The following is a 23,412-nucleotide window of genomic DNA, read 5'->3' on the forward strand; positions in this document are numbered from 1 at the left end:
TTTGATAGAGAGAGATCACAAGTAGACAGAGGCAGAGAGAGAGAGAAAGAGAGGGAAGCAGGCTCCCTGCTGAGCAGAGAGCCTGATGCGGGACTTGATCCCAGGACCCTGAGATCATGACCTGAGCCAAAGGCTACGGCTTAACCCACTGAGCCACCCAGGTGCCCCCAAATAACTATATTTTTAAAAATATACATATTCTATTCCTACTCACAAGCATATTATTTTTTAATTTTTAGATTGCAGTATTTGAAAATGAACTAACATATACACTTCGAAATTTGCCTAATTCACAAATAAAAACATTTAATGGTCCATTTTCCCCATCAAATACCTGTTTACCTTTTCATTTAGCATAATGCATATTTATTAAAATTGAAAAAAAAGGTATCTATTCAAAAAGGCTAATTGATGCATTATGGGTTTGCTCCATGAAGAAGAAAATAAAGGGGCAGGAAATAAAAATGTGTTTTCTTCTTCTTACCCAATATAATTTAAAATAATCTAAATCTAAAAAATTAAATATCTTTACAAACATATAAAAGGTTTTTTGTTTCTTTGTTATTTTTACTATATAGCCATCCATTTATTTTTTTATTGTCCCTCAATTTTTGACCTCAGAAAATTATGAACAGCTAGAGAGAACAGTTTGAAATGGGATGTATTTGTTTTTAAATTCCACCTCAATGAACTATAATTTCTGAAGCTAAAACATGCAAGAGTTGGCATCTGGTGACAATTCCTCGACTAAATAATTTGTCTCTGACTTTATCTTGTCTTTTTTCAGCAGTTAAGAGACTGAAATAAATGGCTGAAAGGAATAGAACCAAAGTGATGGAATTCATTCTTTTGGGTTTTTCAGTCCATAGAGAGTTTGAAGTCATTCTGTTTGTGCTCATTTCAGTGGTGTATACTCTAACTTTCATAGGGAACCTTGGGATGATTTCATTAATCTGATTGGATTCTCGACTTCACATACCCATGTACTTTTTTCTCAGTAATCTGGCCATCGTAGACCTCTGTTACTCTTCATCAGTAACCCCCGAATTCCTGGAGACCCTCCTAAGCAAGCACAAGTCTATATCTTTCTATGCATGTGCAGCATGGCTGGGCTTTTTCCTTAACTTCCTGATTTCAGAGATGTTCCTTCTTGCAGTTATGGCTTATGACCGTTATGTGGCCATCTGCAATCCTCTTCTCTACATGGTGATTATGTCCCGAAAGGTGTGTATGCAACTGGTAATAGGCCCTTACTTATACAGCTTTTCTGTTGCTTTACTCCACACAGTTGTTACTTTCCAACTGATTTACTGTGGCCCCAATATCATCAATCACTTCTACTGCGATGATGTCCCTATGATGGCCTGCTCGGACACCAGCCTCAAAGAAATCTTGATTTTCATCTTTGCTGGATTCAACATGATCAGCTCTTTGACCACTGTTCTTATTTCTTACTTATACATTGTGGCCGCCATCTTGAAAATCCAATCTACAGAAGGGAGGTGCAAAGCTTTCTCTACTTGTGCCTCTCACCTGACTGCTCTGACTATATTCTATGGGACTCTGATCTTCATGTATCTGCAGCCAAAAATCAAACCAGTCCCTTGACACAGACAAAATGGCCTCTGTGTTCTACACAATAGTAATTCCTATGCTAAACCCCATGATCTATAGCTTGAGGAACCAAGAGGTAAAAAATGCCTTAAGGAAAGCAATTGACAAATGTTATGTCCTGTTTTTAACAAACTTTAAAAAATGACTTGGAATAATGTCTAACTTGGAGTAATGCCATGTAGATACGTTGTTTTTATAATCTTTTATAAGCTTTTGATGGGGTAAATTCATTTTTACCACCCTTTATATGAGTAAAATTATTTTATACATGAATTATATTTTTCATATAGTCTTTAATAAGATGAAATGTTTAAAGGAGTAGAATTTAAACTTTTAACAAATTGTTGTGGAGTAAAGCACAGAAAAGCTGTATAAGTAAGGGCCTATTACTATTTAGGTATATCACCCAGATAATACTGACCTCAATAGTTACTATTCAAATGATAAGAGTCAACTGCTTCTTCACAAACCTGTACCCTTTGGGCAAATAATACATTATATGTTAATAAAAAAAATTAATTAAAAAAAGTATTTTTGTTTTGTATATTAGTGGAAGACAGAGAAGGGGGCAGGGAAATTGGTGAAGTAAGTTTCTTGTCCATTCCGATGTCATTTCATAGCCTGCCCCCACCTCTACCTGGTCTGCTAATCACCAGTCCTCACTCTCCCTCTAACCACCACTAGATACATTGCTGGTCACTCTCTGGTATTATACAATTATCATGTCCTTTGAAAAGATGTCATTTTCCATTATGCAGATTTGAGAATCATGATTACCTTTTAGAAAGCTCTACTCCCCTTTACTACCCTATCAAAGCAAAAATGTATACCTATCCCTAAATTCCCTAAGCAAAGCTGTGCTTTCCAAAGTTTCTTTGGAATATGGGGATATTTTGGGGGGATATGGGGACTTTACCAAGGATTGGGGGAACAGGCCAGATGTAGTTAAAAATATATGGTATGCAGTGTGGGGGTGTTGGGGGGTAGGAAAAGAAAAAATGAAAGAAGATGGGATTGGGAGGGAGACAAACCATAAAAGACTCAATCCCAAAAAACAGACTGAGGGTTGCTGGGGGGAGGGGGGACGGGAGAGAATGGTGGGGATATGGACATTGGGGAGGGTATGTGTTATGATGAGTGCTGTGAAATGTGTAAACCTTGCAATTCACAGACCTGTACCCTGGGGATAAAAATACGTTATATGTTTATTTAAAAAAATTAATTAATTAATTAAAAAAAAGAAAAAAAAATATGGTAATTACGATTGCTGTCACATTCCAAGAATATAGCTCTATGTTGCAGTGATTATAAGGAAAAAAAATCCAAATCCACTTAAACCTTCAACCGTAATGTAATAAATTAATTTTTTTCACTCATAAATTCAAATATTCAGTGTCCACTGTGTGCTTGATATTGTGAGCCAAAGCAGACACATTCCTACCTGATAGGGCTGAACTCTGGTAGAGAAGGCAAAAATCAACCAAATAATTACAAAAACAAACTTCTAGTTTTGATAGGAGTTAGTAACACTCTGAGAAAATTAAAGAGTCAGAAAAGGGTTATTAAGGCAATTAATGTGCCACCAAGGCAAAAATTCCAATAGCATGAGCTACTAGCCACAAGTGCCTCCAGAAGTTTTTCAAGGGAAGCGTTGTATCAGGCCCCAAGGAGAAAGGGGAATATGTGGGATAAGGCAGTACTATTGTGGAAAACAGGTATTAAAAGTCCATTAATAAATAGATAAATAGGGATGCCTGGGTGGCTCAGTGGGTTAAAGCCTCTTCCCTGGGCTCAGGTCATGATCTCAGCGTCCTGGGATTGAGCCCTCAATCGGGCTCTCGCTCGGCAGGGAGACTGCTTTCTCCTCTGTCTCTGCCTGCCTCTCTGCCTACTTGTGATCGCTGTCTGTCAAATAAATAAATAAAATTTAAAAATAAATAAATAAATAAATAACAAATTCTCAGTCCTGATTCTTTTGGGTGAAGCCCACCAGCGTTCAGTATAAATACAGTACAAATACCTACAGTACAAATACCCCTTCTGCTTTGTTATTCTGCCAGTATATTATGACATGCCTGGGTTTGGCTCAGGCACAGGGTTTAGGTTTTTCAGTCTGGCAAGCTCAGTTCCCAGGATAGGGTTTGATGAATTTATCTTCTACAATGTGTCCCTCTTAGGGTCTAATTCAACCCCTGTAACTACTCTGAATGGTAGTACAGGGGTGAAGTGAATGAATGGCTAAGGAGACAAAAGGAACACAGTGTAGACGGCATTCCTGTTTACAAAGTTACTGTCCCCTCTGAGATTCTCCTTCCTTACAGATGTGGAATGGGACATTGTCATTGTACTAGGAGTCCTACCCCCAAAAAGCACAGTACATCGAGGTGATTACATGACTGAGAATAAGCCAATCAGATGTTTTTCAAGGGAATTTGTCATTGTAATCCTGTAATTCCAGTGAGTCTCAGCTGATCACTTAATCTTAAATTAAGTGAATTCTGGAGCTGAGGTTTTCATTTAAGACTTCCCTGTGCACTAAAAAACAGAATGCTGATCTGTAGAGAAAGAAAAATAAGAAATCCAAATCACCCAACTACTAGTTTCTTGTAAAACCTAGTTATGGTACCTACCCCTGAGTTTCATAGAATACCACTATAATTTTACTTAAAAACAAAAACACACTTGCTTCTTGCTTATTTTTATTAAGATAAAATGGTTTCTGTGGCTTTAAAGTGCAACAACCTTTTTTTTAGTAAGTGTTAATTTCTAACCTTGGGAGTTTCCTCAGTGAAATTTGAAACTGGCTTTTTCATGTAAGGACAAAGATAGACCAAAGGAAGAGGTAGAGCCCTCCAGATTGATAGGTGCCATCTCATAAGGAAGGAAACTTACATGTGAGGCTGGTCTTAGGTGGACACAAGACAAGTAAATCTCCACAGGTTCCTGCCAGAATCTTAAAAGTTTATATGGAGGCCTTCACAGGGTTCAGTCACATACACGTGCAGATGGTCTTCAACAACACTTTGCTCTCCAAGGCTTTATCCTCGAAAATGGCTCCTACTGTGGGAGAACATTCCAAAGACAGGGGAAGGAGTAAGGAGCTCCCAGTTGCCCTGGTCCAGCTTGAGAGTCAACTGGCAGTCATGTCCTCTCAATGACCTCTTCCAACAATAAGACAAGCAGAAGGTGGATTCTAAATAAATCAGTCTGCTGAACTATAAGGCTAAGCTCTTATGATCTATGTGCTATGGTAGGTGTTAGAATGGATCTAATGATGCAGGCAATACGTTTTTTCATTCAATAATGAAATGACGAACAATTAACAGTGAAGAAAAAACAAACAAAATGAAGTTCATTATCAAATGAAGCCATACTAGTGGTATGTGTCAGGGTTATATATGAGTTCTTTCTTACCATGAGTTGATTTTCCTTTTTTTTTTTTTTCATATATTTTTTTAAAGATTTCATTTATCTGACAGAGAGAGATCACAAGTCCGCAGAGAGGTAAGCAGAGAGAGAGGAGGAAGCAGGCTCCCCGCTGAGCGGAGACCCCCCCACCAATGTGGGCCTCTATCCCAGGACCCTGAGACCATGACCTGAGCTAAAGGTAGAGGCTTAACCCACTGAGCCACCCAGGCGCCCTGATTCTCCTTTTTATTCTCTCTGTCATTCCTGTTTTCATCTCAAGTATCTCGTGATTCAAACCCAGGCATGACCAGAAATCAAAATCTATCTACATTCAAGTCATAGCATCTGAGTTAAATAGAATGTAGTTCTTAGAATCTTAAGGTCTTGAGTTCATACCTAAGTTTTACCACTTCCAGCTAAATGACATTGGCTAATATTTCTGGCTCCTCAAATCCACCTCTGAGTGGTGAGAAAAAGATGAAAAGATGTTTTAACATTTTTAAGTATTGAGTGCATGGTGCTTATGAAGCTCAGAAACTCAAAGCTGGTTCTATCCTAAGACTATGGTTCATTGAACAATGTGGGAAGCACATTGGATAGCTGAGTTCTCCCCAATGCTGTTTGAATGTTATATGACTAAAATTAACTGATGGTATAACAAGAGAGACTTTCACAGCAGACCTACTGGACTTTGTCTCACTCAAACCATGTAATGGTTTGCAATGTCTTGGACATTGCAGAAATTATTGAACTCTGAAAAAATTAAGACAATGGATATATATAAACCTCAAGGGAAATAGGACCTGACAGCAGCCCCAAGAAGTTGTTGTATGCATTATACTATATAATATATGCACAATGACTAAATATCTATATCTATAGATATAGATATACATAGATATAGATGTTATAGATATATGACAGGCAAATGTGTGTACGTGGGATTGTGGTCATCAGTTGTGTTTTCTGACTTTTAGATTATTATTATGCCTTATGGTTTTTCCTCATTAGCATATCACACTTGGAAGTATATCACACTTCCTCATTAACATATCACACTTATTATTTGTTTACATATTTTTCTTAAACTAATTCATAATTTTCTCTAAATAAATCTGAAAACCGAACTTTAGATGACAACCACGACAAATAAGAAAGAGGCTTATAAATAAATAGAAAGTAACAAGAATAAACAGATAAATTTCCTGCTCTTAAAAGGGTGAACGCTTATGACAAAGGAGTTTCCTGTCCTCAGCATAATTTAAAAAATGAATCTATGAATTTTCTGATATGTAAAATCTGACCTCTGCCAGACTTTGTCCTATTAAACCTTTGGTTAATATGATCCGACGTTATTGCTGGATCCTAGTTTCTTCTCACTAACATATATTCTTCAGTTCTGTATTTAGCAGCTTATATCAAGAGTTATACCAGAATCAAGAGACACCTTGGTGCTCATTCAGCATCTGCCTTCAGCTCAGGTGATGATCTCAGGATCCTGGAATCAAGCCCTACATCAGGTTTCCTATTCAGTGGGGAGCCTACTTCTCCCTCTCCCTCTCTCTGCTGCTACCCAGCTTCTCTCCCTTTCCCTTTGTCAAATAAATAAAATCTTAAAAAAAAAAAAAGTTTTACCAGAATCCAAACTAAAGAGTAGAGTTAGAATAAACAGCTTACTGAAGCAAGGACATTATTAACTATCAAACAACTCATACTGAGGATAGAACTTATGATGGTCCTGAGACACAGGTTGAAGATTCTGAATACAATTCCATTTTCAGAAGTCCATGTGTGAATGAATGTTATGGAACACTTTTTGGTTAATCAGGAACCATTAACATACCTAAGGTCATGAAATATACATGAATTATTACTCTTTTTCTAGGTAGAGGAGCATGTATATAGGGAAATACCCTAGGAAATCATGTTCAACTCTAGCAAAGGTATCTGTAATTCATATTTATTTATATAGAGTCATTTATGAATTCCTCCAATGACTACACTTAACACAATTTTATGTACACTCTGAATGACACTAATATGTCAGTTTTGATGGTAAGGTTGTATATATAGAATAAAGCAGTCTTAGCAGTTGGAGTCCCTTCTGGAGTAAGGTATCATGTGTGAGATTGGACCTTTTATTGTATGTAAGAGTTGCCTTTAGAAAATCCTTGTTGCATTAAGACTTTTATGACTGGACATTCATAATAGGTAGCAACATACCACAAAAATATTTAATGAAGTTTCATTGACCCTTGTTTGCCTTGGCAATTGCTTTGTTGACCGCCTCTTTCACATCCTTGTTCCTCAGACTGTAGATCATGGGATTCAGCATGGGGATCACTGTGGTATAAAACACGGCCACCATTTTCCCCTGCTCCACAGACTCCTCAGTGGGACGTCTGAGATACATGAATATGAGAGTCCCATAAAACATAGTAACAGCTGTCAAGTGGGAGTCACATGTGGAAAATGCTTTCCTCCTGCCATCGGCGGAGCGCATGCGTAGCACAGCGACTACAATGAGGGTGTAGGAGATGAGAACCACAGAGAGAGAATACGTGAAGTTAATTCCAGCAATAACAATCATTGTGTATTCTTTGATGTGGACTCCTCCACAGGCAATCTTGATGAGAGGAGGGTCTGCACAATAGAAGTGGTTGATTTCAAGGTTTCCACAGAAGTATAAGCCATATGTCCATAGTGTACATATTAAACTAACAGAGAACCCATAGACATAAGGCACAGAGATAAGCCGAACACAGACAGTCCTGGACATTTTACTTCCATAAAGCAAAGGGTTGCAGATGGCCATGTAGTGATCAAAAGCCATCACTGCCAAGATATAGACTTCCACGTGCACAAGGGCAATGAAAAAGTAGCACTGCACCAAACACCCCACATAGGAAATGGTTTTTGTCTCTGATAATAAGTTTTCCAGCATTTTAGGGGTGACGTTGGAAGAGAACAACACATCCACAAAAGACAAATGACTCAAGAAAAAGTACATAGGGCTCTGAAGCTGAGGACTGATGCTGATCAAAATGATCATGCCAATGTTCCCTAACAGAGTGATCATGTAAACGACAAGGAATACCACAAAAAAGATAACTTGAAACTCCTGACGGCTGGTCAAGCCCAGAAGAATAAATTCTGTCACATCTGTGAAATTTGGCATTGCCTTAACATAGAGCCAGTCTGTAGTACCTACAGAGAAATAAAAAACAGGAATGAATCTGTTTTATTCTTGAAACTTTTGAGCCACATTTATCCTTATTCTGATTGAAATAATTTAAAATCAATGCAATTATGCACCATGTCCAAGTTTAGAATAGGTAGGCTTCATTGTTTCCCTTAATAGGTCTTATAGGTAGGTACATACCATGAATATTTATTAGTTCTTTATCAGTAAAATAGATAACTACATACATTGCTATCATATATTACTAAAATTGGGCATTCACTTTTGCTTAATTATTACACTAATGTTAAAATCTCAAGGCACAAATATCTTTGTGTACGGTGTAAGAGAATGGTCAAGTTTTATTCTTCTACATATAGCTGTCCGGTTTTCCCAGCACCATTTATTGAAGAGACTGTCTTTTTTCCACTGTATATTTTTTCCTGTTTTGTCGAAGATTAACTAACCATAGAGTTGAGGGTCCATATCTGGGCTCTCTACTCTGTTCCACTGGTCTATGTGTCTGTTTTTATGCCAGTACCATGCTGTCTTGGTGATCACAGCTTTGTAGTAAAGCTTGAAATCAGGTAACGTGATGCCCCCAGTTTTATTTTTGTTTTTCAACATTTCCTTAGCAATTCGGGGTCTCTTCTGGTTCCATACAAATTTTAGGGTTATTTGCTCCAGCTCTTTGAAGAATACCGGTGGAATTTTGATTGGAATGGCATGAAAAGTATAGATTGCTCTAGGCAGTATAGACATTTTAACAATGTTTATTCTTCCGATCCAAGAGCATGGAATGGTCTTCCATCTTTTTGTGTCTTCTTCAATTTCTTTCATGAGTGTTCTGTAGTTCCTCAAGTACAGATCCTTTACCTCTTTGGTTAGGTTTATTCCCAGGTATCTTATGGTTCTTGGTGCTATAGTAAATGGAATCGATTCTCTAATTTCCCTTTCTGTATTTTCATTGTTAGTGTATAAGAAAGCCACTGATTTCTGTACATTGACTTTGTATCCTGCCATGTTACTGAATTCCTGTATGAGTTCTAGTAGTTTGGGGGTGGAGTCTTTTGGGTTTTCCATATAAAGAATCATGTCATCTGCAAAGAGAGAGTTTGACTTCTTCATTGCCAATTTGGATACCTTTTATTTCTCTTTGTTGCCTGATTGCTGTTGCTAGGACTTCTGATACTATGTTGAACAAGAGTGGTGAGAGTGGGCATCCTTGTCGTGTTCCTGATCTCAACGGGAAGGCTGCAAGCTTTTTCCCATTGAGGATGATATTTGCTGTGGGTTTTTCATAGATAGTTTTGATGAAGTTCAAGAATGTTCCCTCTATCCCTATACTTTGAAGCGTTTTAATGAAGAACAGATGCTAGATTTTGTCAAATGCTTTTTCTGCATCAATTGAGAGGACCATGTGGTTCTTCTCTCTTTTCTTATTAATTTGTTCTATCACATTGATTGATTTGCGAATGTTGAACCATCCTTGTAGCCCAGGAATGAATCCCACCTGGTCATGGTGGATAATCTTTTTAATGTGCTGTTGGATCCTGTTTGCTAGGATCTTGTGGAGAATCTTAGCATCCATATTCGTCAGTGATATTGGTCTGAAATTCTCCTTTTTGGTAGGGTCTTTGCCTGGTTTGGGGATCAGGGTAATGCTGGCTTCATAGAAAGAGTCTGGAAGTTTTCCTTCTGCTTCAATTTTTTGAAACAGCTTCAGGAGAATAGGTGTTATTTCTTCTTTGGAAGTTTGGTAGAATTCCCCAGGGAATCCTTCAGGTCCTGGGCTCTTGTTTTTTGGGAGGTTTTTGATCACTGCTTCAATCTCGTTACTAGATATCGGTCTATTTAGGTTGTCGATTTCTTCCTGGTTCAATTTTGGGAGTTTACAGTTTTCCAGGAATGCATCCATTTCATCTAGGTTGCTTAGCTTATTGGAATATAACTGTTGATAATAACTTCTGATGATTGTTTCTACTTCCTTGGTGTTAGTTGTGATCTCTCCCTTTTCATTCATAATTTTATTAATTTGGGCTTTCTCTCTTTTCTTTTGGATTAGTGTGGCCAATGGTTTATCAATCTTATTGATTCTTTCCAAAAACCAGCTTCTAGTTTCATTGATACGTTCTACTGTATCTCTGGTTTCTACCTCATTGATCTCAGCTCTAATCTTGATGATTTCCCTTCTTATGTGTGGAGTTGGTTTGATTTGTTGTTGATTCTCTTACACTGTACACAAAGATAAACTCAAAATGGATAAAAGATCTCAATGTGAAACAGGAATCCATCAGAATCCTAGAGGAGAACATAGGCAGTAATCTCTTCGATATCAGCCACAGCAACTTCTTTCAAGATATGTCTCCAAAGGCAAAGGAAACAAAAGCCAAAATGAACTTTTGGGACTTCATCAAAATCAAAAGCTTCTGCACAGCAAAGGAAACAGTCAACAAAACAAAGAGGCAACCCACGGAATGGGAGAAGATATTTGCAAATGACAGTACAGACAAAAGATTGATATCTAGGATCTATAAAGAACTCCTCAAACTCAACACACACAAAACAGATAATCATATCAAAAAATGGGCAGAAGATATGAACAGACACTTCTCCAATGAAGACATACAAATGGCTATCAGACACATGAAAAAATGTTCATCATCACTAGCCATCAGGGAGATTCAAATTAAAACCACATTGAGATATCACCTTACACCAGTTAGAATGGCCAAAATTAGCAAGACAGGAAACAACATGTGTTGGAGGGGATGTGGAGAAAGGGGAACCCTCTTACACTGTTGGTGGGAATGCAGGTTGGTGCAGCCACTTTGGAGAACAGTGTGGAGATTCCTCAAGAAATTAAAAATAGAACTTCCCTATGTCCCTGCAATTGCACTACTGGGTATTTACCCCAAAGATACAGATGTAGTGAAAAGAAGGGCCATCTGTACCCCAAAGTTTATAGCAGCAATGGCCACGGTTGCCAAACTGTGGAAAGAACCAAGATGCCCTTCAACAGACGAATGGATAAGGAAGATGTGGTCCATATACACTATGGAGTATTATGCCTCCATCAGAAAGGATGAATACCCAACTTTTGTAGCAACACGGATGGGACTGGAAGTGATTATGCTGAGTGAAATAAGTCAAGCAGAGAGAGTCAATTATCATATGGTTTCACTTATTTGCGGAGCCTAACAAATAGCATGGAGGACATGGGGAGTTAGGAGAAGGGAGTTGGGGGAAATTGGAAGGGGAACAATGAGAGACTATGGACTCTTAAAAAGAATCTGAAGGGTTTGAAGAGGTGGGGGGGTGGGAGGTTGGGGGAACCAGGTGGTGGGTATTAGAGAGGGCACGGACTGCATGGAGCACTGGGTGTGGTACAAAAACAATGAATACTGTTATGCTGAAAATAAATTTTAAAAAATGATTAAAAAAAATCTCAAGGCACAAATATGATCCAAGTCAGACTAAAAATTGTCAGGGAATGGCTAAATCCTTTCCAACTTATGGACTTACACATTGATGTTACAGTCTAGTTATTGACATTTTTTCACCATATGTTATCATATACCTTCAACATATGAAATTCCTACATCATATTTTATTTTATTTGACTAAACATTATGCTTATTTGATTGCTGCAAGCACTACTAAAATTATGTCAACAGTAAATATCATGAAATAAAGTTTAGGTAACATGTTATTTCATATTCTACTGATTTTCAGATGCAATCAATGCTATACCTCCTTATTTATATTCACACTTAATATCCTCTCAAGGAAAAGGTTCCCAAACAATATTTTCCCCATTTACTGCACTTTTCTATCTTACTTCTCTCAAGAAGTAAAAACTTGCTACAAGTTCTTAAGGACATCTGTAGGATTAACTGATGGAAATTTGAGCTCCCCATAATAATAGTGTTTGAAGGGTCTATTACTCTTGAAAATGGGCCTTGGTTTATAATTGCTTACCTTAATTGATTCACAAACATCAAAGCCAATATTATGGCAGATATATTTGTTATACCAACAGTTCTTTTGTTTTGTGTTTTTAAGAGAGGGAGAGAGGGGTGGAGAAGAGACAGAGTGAGAGAATCCCAAACAGGCTCTACGCCTAGCACAGAGTCTGACACAGGGCTCAATTCCACAACTCTGGGATCATGACCTGAGCTAAAATCAAGCCTCAGATGCTTAACCAACTGAGCCACCCAGGCACCCCTATATCTAGCAGTATTCTAAATTCTGGAAATCTGAGAATGAACAAGATATACAAGATTCTGGTTTGCATCATACTCTATTATCATTGAAAAGAGCAAGCAATACACAAATGTACAAATGAGATACTTTAGGAAGTGGACATCTGTGACAAAATTACAGCATGCTAGAAAGATAAGAAATAGAAGGAGGCAGGGTGCAGACAGTGATTAAAGACTTCTCTGAGGAGGGGATTTCTGAACTGGTGAGAAACAGCAAGCTGTGTAAAAATATGAAGGGTGAATGGCATGAAATGGAAAAGCTCAGAAGGATAAATATTAGCTTGGCATGGTGAAAAAGAGTGTTGCTAGAGACATCACTTTATATAGTGTAAAAAAAAAAAAGTATGGGCTCTGTGATTGTATCATGGCCACCTGCAATGAGTAGCAGGATGAATTCAGGAGTGAACTAATCTCAATGAACTATATTCTTACCTTGAAGATGTTTAATAATGGAATTAAATATGCTGTCAATTGGGTAAATAACATAATAGGCACCAAAGTTTTAATTCTGATCTAAGTTTCCCATTACTATAGATTTCCATGATTGTAACTCATCTTTTGGTTCATTTCAAGTATGGGAATACTGAGTCAGATTTGTTTGGGGAAGAGATCTAAGGTCAGGGATTTCCCTATGCAAAACTCTTGACCTGCCTGATGAACCCATGATTCTCCAATTCACAGAATTGACTTTGGTTAGTGGTTCTATTTATTATTTTAAGCATAAAATGAGATAAATATATTTTTTCAAGGTATATAAGAAACATAAACTATTTCTCCAATTTTGTTTTAGTTCCTGTATGAGTGCATATTTATTTTCCTCTACATATAATCTTTAGCTCTATGGTAGTAGAGTTTGTCTCATTCATCTTGGGAACTCTTTAAGGTGCCTAGTTGAGATATTACATGTAAATTGATATTCAGAAATATTCACAGTTATGAATTTTTTAAGATATGATCTCCAGTTCAGCTTTATAGAATACATTACAACTGTCCAACACACAAAAACTAAGACAGATTTTTCTAGTGACAACAGTCTCAGCTTCATAATATCAGTAAGAATAGCTAAGTTTTACTGAGTGCTCACTGAAACTTTAGCATGCAAAGGTCCTATGAAACAGATTCTATTAGCATCATCGTTTTGCAATGAAGAAACCAAAGCATTGAGACTAACTAGGTCTCCCTGGCCAGACAACAATGAATTGACAAGATTAGGATGCAATCCAATTAATTTAACTGCAGTGTTGTACCCTTAATGACCTTATGTTGTCGCCTCTTTGATTACTTATTCTATTATCCTATTTCTTTACATTTAAAATTTAGTTTGATTATCCTCCAAGACATAACAAAGGTATCCTTTTAACAGTCCATCCTAGATGAACTAACTAGTCCTTTGCACGACCCTTGAGCAGGCTGAACTACAGAGGTAGTTGACCATTGCTTCTCCCTCCCCCTCGAAGTTTAGATCTGGGATCAGATGTCCCAGTGAGTTCTGGGATAGAGTCAGTTTATTGCATAAGTGCATCATCTGTCAAAACAATTGAGAAGATAGAATGTATTATTTACAAAAATATGTATATTTTTTTATTAACCTTTCAGGAACTTCCCATAAAGAAAAACTGTAAAGGTATAATTACTGGCCCAATCACTAGCACTGATAGGATATCCTCAACTTCATTCACATCTATTTTAAAACAACAATGTGAAAATCAATGGTATTTGCAGAGAACGGTGTAAAGGGTAACAGACAAGGATTAAATTGTATAAATCTATATTGTAATGAGCTCATTCTTAGGATGTTTTGAATGCATAGGGAAAGAATATTTCTCAGTAATATATAAAGCACTGTGATAACAAATAAATCTACAAATAAAGTCTCAGTCTCATCTTCAAAATATGGATCAAAATGAAAAGATTTGACTGCATTAATCTGTTTTGCATAGAGTATACAATTTGTAGACCTACCTTCAGCAGATGATAATTGTTCACTATTTATAATAGAATTTTGAACACTGAGAGCATTGAGAATATCTCCCCAGGAAACTAGCCAGGTAATTATGAAAGGAATAATGATTAAAATGCCAGAAACATCTCAGGGGTAGGAGAAGTTAAGGGCTGTTAATGAGAAGGGTAACCCTTATAGTAAAATTAAGAAATCAAAATTCTGGATAACATGGTGTAATCTCTCCCACCTTTACATGAGTCCTGCATTCTTTCATTCACATTTAGCAGTTATACATCTTGGGAAAATATTCTTGGTTTGTATCATGACAAGGAGAGATAAATGTGCTTTATGTTAGAGATGCTTAAATATAATGAAGGTGACAGATGTAGACATGAATGTAACAATAAGATTTATTTTTCAAAGTACTTTGCAAAAATATCCCAAATTCTCAACAAATGGAAAAATTGCTTTAAGTTCTACTAAAAACTTAGATTCATAGAAATTGCGAGTCTGGAGAGACCTTGAGAGCAGTGACTAGAAACTAAAAATTAATTGGATGAATAATAAAAATGATTTATCCAAGGAGACCCACAAATTAATTTGAAATTTGGAAACTCAAACCCAGAACATGCTGTTCTCATTCTTTATGGAGCACTAACTAAATCTCTAAAAAGTAAATAGGGATAGCTTTTCATTTTTTGGGGTGTAGAGGGGCAGTGAAAGAATGAAAGATATAGCAAAGATCCAAATCCAACTGTTAACAGCCTACATATTAAAATGTTTTAAAATCATACTTTGAAATTTATTAGTAATCAGCAACTAACTGGCATATCGAAAGTTCTCTAACAAATCCAACTGGTGAATAAACAGTTGTCCTGACAAAGTTATTTTTAACTAACCCCAAAAGTAAAATTGAGTTAGATCTTAAAGCTTTTTGGGGGGGTTAAGTTTTGCAACTATAGGCACAGTGATAAAGTATGATTTAATCTAAATTACTAGTTTGTTTAAATGCAAATACCTTTAAAACATTGCTGATGGGGCACCTGGGTGACTCAGTGGGTTAAGCCTCTGCCTTAGGCTCAGGTCATGATCTCAGGGTCCTGGGATCGAGCCCCACATTGGGCTCTCTGCTCATCACGGAGTCTGCTTCCCTGCCTCACCCCACCCTCTGCCTACTTGTGATCTCTCTCTCTCTGTCAAATAAATAAATAAAATATTTTTTAAAAAGTTGCTGATGGCATGTGTGTATGGGTGTGGAAGTGAGTTCATATACATTGTTATTGCCCTTGAAGAAAATAAAAACTCAAAAGTGGACAAGGAAGGATGTTTATTCTCATATTACATCAATGTCATTTTATATTTATATCTTTCCAGATAAATTTGTAATTACTTAAATGTGTAATTTAAGTGTGTGTTGGTTCCATTGCTGTATTTTTGTATTTTCTACATCAAAAAAGCAGATTATTAATGTATGTATTATAGATATATGTATTGATATAGAGAATTTAAGAAGTCCAAGTTTTAAAGTTGTTCCTCATTCTTGTATTTCATGAAATGGGGTATGAGAGTGGTGGGTCACGTTATCATTAGCAACAAATACACCACCCTAAATACTTTGTGTCTTTCAAACACAAAAATTATTTTAAAATATTTACTACATCTTAGTCACAGATGTGCAAAATATTCCACATGAATACCAATTTAATTTATTTATTAAGTGGGATCAAGAGAGCTGTGCTTTCAAAATTATGCATCCATTTGCTGATTCTACCCACTATTCTGTCCAGCTGAAGACCCTTTGGCAGGAACAAGGGAGAAGGTCAGTGATCAATGGCCACTGTGGCATTTAAATATGGCAGTTACTGGAATCTGTAAGAGAATTACATACCATGCCGAATCTCTCATGAATACTAAAAATGTTGAAAAGGGATGACATACAACAGGATAGCTTTTTTCAAGGTAGTAGTCTCTGAATAGACCTGCCATTCATATTGAAGAAAATGTATTTGCTTCCATAAACTCTCACAGCCATTACCGAGACCACCATTTTTATATTAACATACTAGAAAACTAAATGAAATATGTTCTTATTTTTACTGCTCCAATTTACTCTCTAAATAGGCAACTTGATAAGTATTTTCCATAATCATTCATTGCATTCTTAATAAGAAAAACAAAATATTTCATTTCAGCTAAATATTTGAATAATTTCAATTAGTGTACCTGCAAATTTTGGCTAAAACAAACTTTTCAATTAATTATTATTTTTTTTAAATTTTAACTAATCCTTACTAATCACATCAATATGGTTGATTTGTCTCCTTTTTTTCCACTGGGTTTGAGTCTTTCTCTTTTTTTATTATTAATGCACGAAATATCTAGCCTTTATAAAAGTTATTGATATGCTGAACCACAATCTATTGACAAATTCTTATGGATCACACAAGACAATATTAACAAAATTGTATTTTATTTTGTTAAACATGTTCTGCTGATAACTTTTTTCATGGCTTCTTTCACATCTTTGTTCCTCAGACTGTAGATCATGGGATTCAGCATGGGGATCACTGTGGTGTAAAACACAGCCACCATTTTCCCCTGCTCCACAGATTCCTCTGTAGGACGTCTAAGATACATGAATATGAGAGTCCCATAAAATATGATGACCGCTGTCAAGTGGGAGCCACAGGTGGAAAAGGCCTTTCACCTCCCTTCCGCTGAGTGCATCCGTAGAATGGCAATGAGAATGAACAGATAAGAAATGGTCACCACAGTCAGAGAATATGTGAAATTAATGCCTGCAAGTATGATCATCGTGTATTCTTTTACAAAAGTCCCTGCACACGCCATTTTGATGAGAGGTGGGTCCGCACAGTAGAAGTGATTGATCTCAATATTCCCACAAAAGGACATGCCATATGTCCACAGGGTTGCGGCCAGACTAGTCAGAAAGCCATATATGTAAGGGAAAGAAATCAGTCGCATACAGACAGCCCTAGACATTTTGCTGCCATACAGCAGAGGTTTCCCAATTGCCATGTATCTATCAAAGGCCATCACAGCAAGAATGAAAACTTCTACATGGACGAGGGCAATGAAGAAGAAACACTGTACCAAACAACCGGCATAAGAAATAGTTTTTGTTTCTGATAACAGATTTTCCAACATTTTGGGGGTCACATTGGAAGAAAACCAGACATCCACAAATGACAAATGACTGAGGAAAAAGTACATGGGGCTGTTAAGCTGTGGACTGACCTTAATTAACATGATCATGCCAATATTGCCCACTATGGTGACAACATAGACCATAAGAAAAATGATGAAGAAGAGGACTTGCCATTCCTGACGACTGGTTAGTCCCAAGAGGATAAACTCTGTCACATCGGTGAAATTGAGCATTTTCTCAACTCCAAGTCAGTATTTGTTATAAATCTCAGGGATAACTAGGAGGAAATAAATTTAAAAATCAAGTGTTGTTTATTTCTTAATTTATATTTTTATCCATGCCTCTTTTATATTTCTTTATTCACTATCTATGACTGAAAGTTACTAAGATGCCCTAGTACATAGCAGTTATATGAATATTGTGACTGAGACATACTGCTACTAAATATTGTGCTTAGTCAAACTTCCAAGACCACTTATATTTTTAAATATATATATATATATATATATATATTTTTTTTTTTTTTTTTTTTTTTTTTTTTTTACTTATTTCAGAGAGAGCATGAGCGGAGGGAGGGGGAGACAGAGAGAGTGAATCTCAAGCAGATTCACCACTAAACACAGCCCTATTTGATGCTTGATACAAGGACCCTGAGTTCAGGACCTGAGCCACACACACATCCCTCCAAGACTATTAAACATCTCTTGTTTCCAATATTGGCATGTTTAGAGGTTTCATATTTTAAGATATTTATGAAGGGTCATAATTCTCTCTTCAACTCAATGCAAAAATGATTTTTTACCTCATCACTTCTTCATTATAAGCATATTCTCCATGATTAAGAATGGAAGCCACTTAATCAAATAATTTACCAGCCCTAAGTGTTAGAGAAAATATTATTTTTAATCTAATCTCATGCTTCCACCCACTTAAATTAAAGAGCACAAACTAATCACATTGGTCATCAAAGCCAGGTATAAAGGGGTAAACTACTTAACTACATTCATTAATTTATACATATTCCCTGGATGTGGACTTCTTAGCATATAATTATAATCTACTAAATATTATTGACTATTATGTTATGGAGATTCCCCTATTGCATCACTCCATATTTCAAATTATATCAGTAAATACAGATTTTTTCCCCCACAAGACCAGGCATGAGAAAATATTCAGTATTCTCGTTAAAGAATTCTGTTTCTGTTGTTAGATTTGTGTTGAATTCTGGCTCCATGATGTAGGAACTTGAACTGGTTTTATATTTGTTTTCTTTGTCTTTCATTTCTCTATGCCTTAATATGATGCAACAGTAACAATAATACGCATTTCATTGTTTAATTATAAGTATGAAAAGACATTACATATTCACACATAATAAATACACAGGGCACAGTTATTACTAAATGCACTCCTGGAAATTATAGTTTCCATTAGTAGTTTGTAATAATCAAATGATCAAATCTCTGTAGAAAATATCTTTCTCTCTCTGTATCTCTCTGTCTCTTTCCTCCATCCTTCCAATTTCTCTGTCACTTCCATGTGCATAAATAGACACCTTCATACATAGATATCATGTATAGAATAATTAATGGTAATTACAAAGAATAAGAGAAGATAGGGGCACCTGAATGGCTCAGCCAGTTGGGCGACTCCCTCCTGTTGGGGTCATGATCCCAGGGTCCTTGGATCCAGCCCTGCTTTGGGCTCCCTGCTCAGCAGGAAGTCTGCTTCTCCTTCCCCCTCAGCTGCTCCCCTTGTTTGTGCTATCTAGCTTTTTCTAGCTCCTGCTCTCTCTCTAATAAATAAATAAAACCTTTAAAAAAATAAGAGAAGTTAAAACCTGAGATGCAAACTTAGTCTGACAGATCTGGATAGATATATTTTTATACCAACCTGAGAATGACGAGAAATATTCCCAGTAAGAATGCAGAAGTGAAAAGAAAATGCTACATGAGAGATGATAAGCAATGTATACCAGGTAAAAGAGAACCTGAAAGTCCACAAGAGAAGTTTCCCTTAAATCTTTGCCTTAGAGGAAAAAAAAAAAAAGAAGAAGAAGAAGAACCAATTAAGAAGCTTTGCCTACAAAGAACCCTGGGGGCAACTAACCCTCTAGAGGGAAGTCCACACTGTTGAGTTTTGGTTTTTAATAGTAGGTTTGTACAATTTGGTTTTTCCCCAAACTCAAGTTATTTTGCATGCTTCCTGGGATCCAAGAACACAGTTTGTTTTGGGTTTGCATCATGCTCAACTGGGTGATGGTTTCACTCAGTCTGTAAAAGTCAGTCTTGTGTTCTGCAGTCCTTGGTCTGTGCCACTGGGCTTTTCCAGTGAAAGGTGAAACAGGTAGCATCATTCCCTACAATGAAAACTGTATCATATCAGAGCAGGAAAATGTATCTGTTTCACATCCTTCATTTTATGAATAAGAACATGAGAAAGTTAGCAACAACAATAAAGCATATGTTACATTTGCACATGCTAACTTAATTTTCACCACCACCATCATTATTATGAAATCTATTTTACAGTCAAGAGACTTAGAGCTTGGAGAGTTTCAGTGACTTGCTCAAGGTCATATTTCTAATGAATCGGGGACTAGGTTCCTGATTCCAGACTTTGATTCCAGAGTTTGTACTGCTACTCATCTCAATCCCAAAAGTAACTATTAATTGTGCAGATCAAAATCTCAACTACTGATCCAAAATGACTCTCATTTCTACTATATGACTGGTGTATATAATATATTTTATAGAGTATATTTTATCAAAGTCTTTATGAACTTGAAGGAACAAAAATATGTTCTTTGTGTAGCTAAAATACACATTTGATCACTTTGCTTGAGTGCCTGGCAATGTCTGCCCTCCAAGTTGTTCCCTCTTCTGGCCTGACTGCTGAGTCATGCTCATACAGCTCTACTTTAGTTCCTGCAACAAGAGCCTATTTCAGCTTTGAGATCAGTGGAGGAATTGTTGTTTTCCCACCAAATCCATTCTTCTCTCATTGCAAGATTTTCAACAGAGCAATTGCCTTGTTCATGGCCCTACCTAGGATGGAGGCACATGGTAGATATACAAGAAATATTTTTTGACTAAAGAAAATGGTGAAATGATCTTTTCAATAAGTGAACTCTATAACTAAAAGAAACACATGTCTACCTATCACCTAGATATTTCTCAGAATAGTGTCGAGATGCTCCAGGCTTACCCTGAAACCATACTTTGGAATTGAGGAGTGTTGATTAAGTATATATGAGTTACAGCTCTGTGTGGGTCTTGAGAGTAACTGCTACTTGAGAGCATAAGTTTGCTACTTAGGACCAAAGGTTTACTGTCCACAGAAGTCTTGGGCCTACATCATAAACAGTAACCTACCTCTGACCCAGAATTTCTCTCAATGGTAAGTTAATTACATTTTATCCCCTCAAATATTGTGCTAAGTTTAATTTTTAAGGCCAACCTCTACAAGACACTAAAAAGCCTGATGTGATTGCTCTAGGTTTTATGTTAAAAGGTGGTTCTCAGTATAAAAAGCCAGGACAACTTCTCATTTAGCATGGAGAAATCGAGATAGGACAACTTGCACAGAGAAAGAAAGTTGAGTTTTTATTATTCTAACCAGAGATCTCTCCAGACCACAAAGATTATTTAATGCAATTATCTACCTATATGGGTCATGAAAAACTTATTTTCTTTTAAACATTTCCTTGAGGGTCCCTATGTAAAATTAATAATCTCCTCCCCTATATTTCATACAACTTAGTTCATATCGCTTATGCTAACCTGTTATTCCTTTGATCTCATATTCTATTACTTTTCTCATATTCCTGGGTTCTAACAGCAATGGCCTCCAATTTTTCCTTGAATATTTAGTGAATATTTGCATTTAAACTCTTTTCTAGATGTTTCTTGTGCTTAGAGCACTACCTCCCCATACACATATAAGCACATGTGCATAGCTACTATCTAGACCACTTTCATGAGGTTTTTGCTTATTGTCACCTTCTCCCATCCAAGTACTAACCAGGCCCAACCTTGCTTAGCTTTTTTTTTTTTTTTTTAAAGATTATTTATTTATTTATTTATTTGACAGAGAGAGATCACAAGTAGACAGAGAGGAAGGCAGAGAGAGAGAGAGAGAGAGAGGGAAGCAGGCTTCCTGCTGAGCAGAGAGCCCGATGTGGGACTCGATCCCAGGACCCTGAGATCATGACCTGAGCCGAAGGCAGCGGCTTAACCCACTGAGCCACCCAGGCGCCCCCTGCTTAGCTTTTGAGATCAGACAAGATCAGGCGTGTTCAGGGTGGTCTGGCCGTAGATTTACCGTCACCTTCTCAATAAAAGTTATCTTCATTCTCATGCTTTAGTCAGAGAGCCTATTATTATCCTACAATAATTTTTTTCAGATTTTGCCATACAATTACTAACTTATTATATGATTCCCTTGTATTTTATGATAATTGTTTTTGTATGTCTCACACCACTGGAATATAAGCTTCATGAGACCAAAGATTTCTTTTTCTGTTTGGTTCATTGATAACAAATACCTAAAACTGTGCTGGCTATATAATATACACTCAGCTAAAACTTGCTAGAGGAATGAGTGAACTGATTAAACAGCAGTTTAGCATGCTAAAAAATAGTACTAGATAAATAAAAGCAAATTTATATACAACATTATCAGTATTTTATAATTAGAGGGATAGAGAGTTAGTACACAAATAGTGGTAGTTGGAAGTTTTATGGAAATTAACGTTAAATTCTAGATTCAGACCATGAACAAAAATAAATTCTAAGTGGTTTAAATTAATTATAAATATTTTAAGTACATATTTTTGGTATGAAGTCTGTTCATATTGGTTAATATAATACTAGTAGTCAGAAAAATCTCTGAGATCCTCGGGACTTAGCATAGTCCCTATTGATATCTTATTCATATAACAGGCTAATGCAGATGTTACTGGGAGACCTTTCTTCCAGGGATTGAATGAGTTGGAACTTTTTCCTGTGACTCCACACCATCCCTGGGCTTCACAGACTTTTGTTTGTAACTGGAGAACAAACAAAAATAAAGGGTTAATAGACAGTGACTCATGCGAGACTGTTATGGTGAGGCTTGGGCATGTAATACACACTTCCACCTGCACAGCTGAGAAACACATCTAGTTTTCGGTTTTGTTTTATTTTTCACTAAAAGGGAAGACTGGATTTGGGGACAACATAACATACTCTACCACTAAACATTTGACAAAGGATCTCTTTATGACAACCCTGATGAAGAAACTCACAAGACGGAGTTTAGCTGATCTGACTACATACTTATTTAAAATGTTTTATTTTTAAAATATTTTTATTTAAATTCAATTAGCCTAGGTATCTAGTGTACAACAATTCATTAGTTGAATATAACACCCAGTGCTCATCATATCACATGCCCTCTTTAATTCCCATCACCCAGTTACCACATCCCCCCACATACCTCCCTTTCCACAACCCTCAGTTTGTTTCTCGGAGTCAAATCTCATATAGTTTGTCTCCCTCAATTTTTTCTTCCCATTCAGTTTTCCCTCCCTTCCCCTATTGTCTTCTGCACTATTCTTTATGGTCCACATATGAGTGAAACTATATGATAATTGTGGTTTTTGATTGACTTATTTCACTTAGCATAATACCCTCCAGTTCCATCCATTTCTATGTAAATGGCAGATTCCTGTCGATGGGTGATTAATATTCCATTGTATATTTGACCTCATCTTCTGTATCCATTCATCCATTGAAGGACATCTCAGCTCTGTGGACATTTCTGCTATGAACACGGCGGTGCAGGTGCC

At 36.7% G+C, this 23,412-nt stretch overlaps 1 protein-coding gene and 1 pseudogene across 1 annotated transcript; one reads left to right on the top strand and one right to left on the bottom strand.

The window, feature by feature from the left end:
* Positions 1-807: 807 nt before the first annotated feature.
* LOC125078780 (olfactory receptor 1038-like) lies at positions 808-1,759 on the top strand (annotated as a pseudogene).
* Positions 1,760-7,267: 5,508 nt separating this feature from the next.
* Positions 7,268-17,812, bottom strand: LOC125078779 (olfactory receptor 5M9). Its single transcript, XM_047691937.1, has 2 exons — positions 17,213-17,812; positions 7,268-8,203 (listed from the first exon to the last, which is right to left on the bottom strand). The coding sequence occupies exons 1-2, from the start codon at positions 17,810-17,812 to the stop codon at positions 7,268-7,270; spliced, it is 1,536 nt and encodes a 511-aa protein (XP_047547893.1).
* Positions 17,813-23,412: the final 5,600 nt, after the last annotated feature.

This window comes from Lutra lutra, chromosome 10, assembly GCF_902655055.1.
Source record: "Lutra lutra chromosome 10, mLutLut1.2, whole genome shotgun sequence".
Taxonomy (NCBI): Eukaryota; Metazoa; Chordata; class Mammalia; order Carnivora; family Mustelidae; genus Lutra; species Lutra lutra.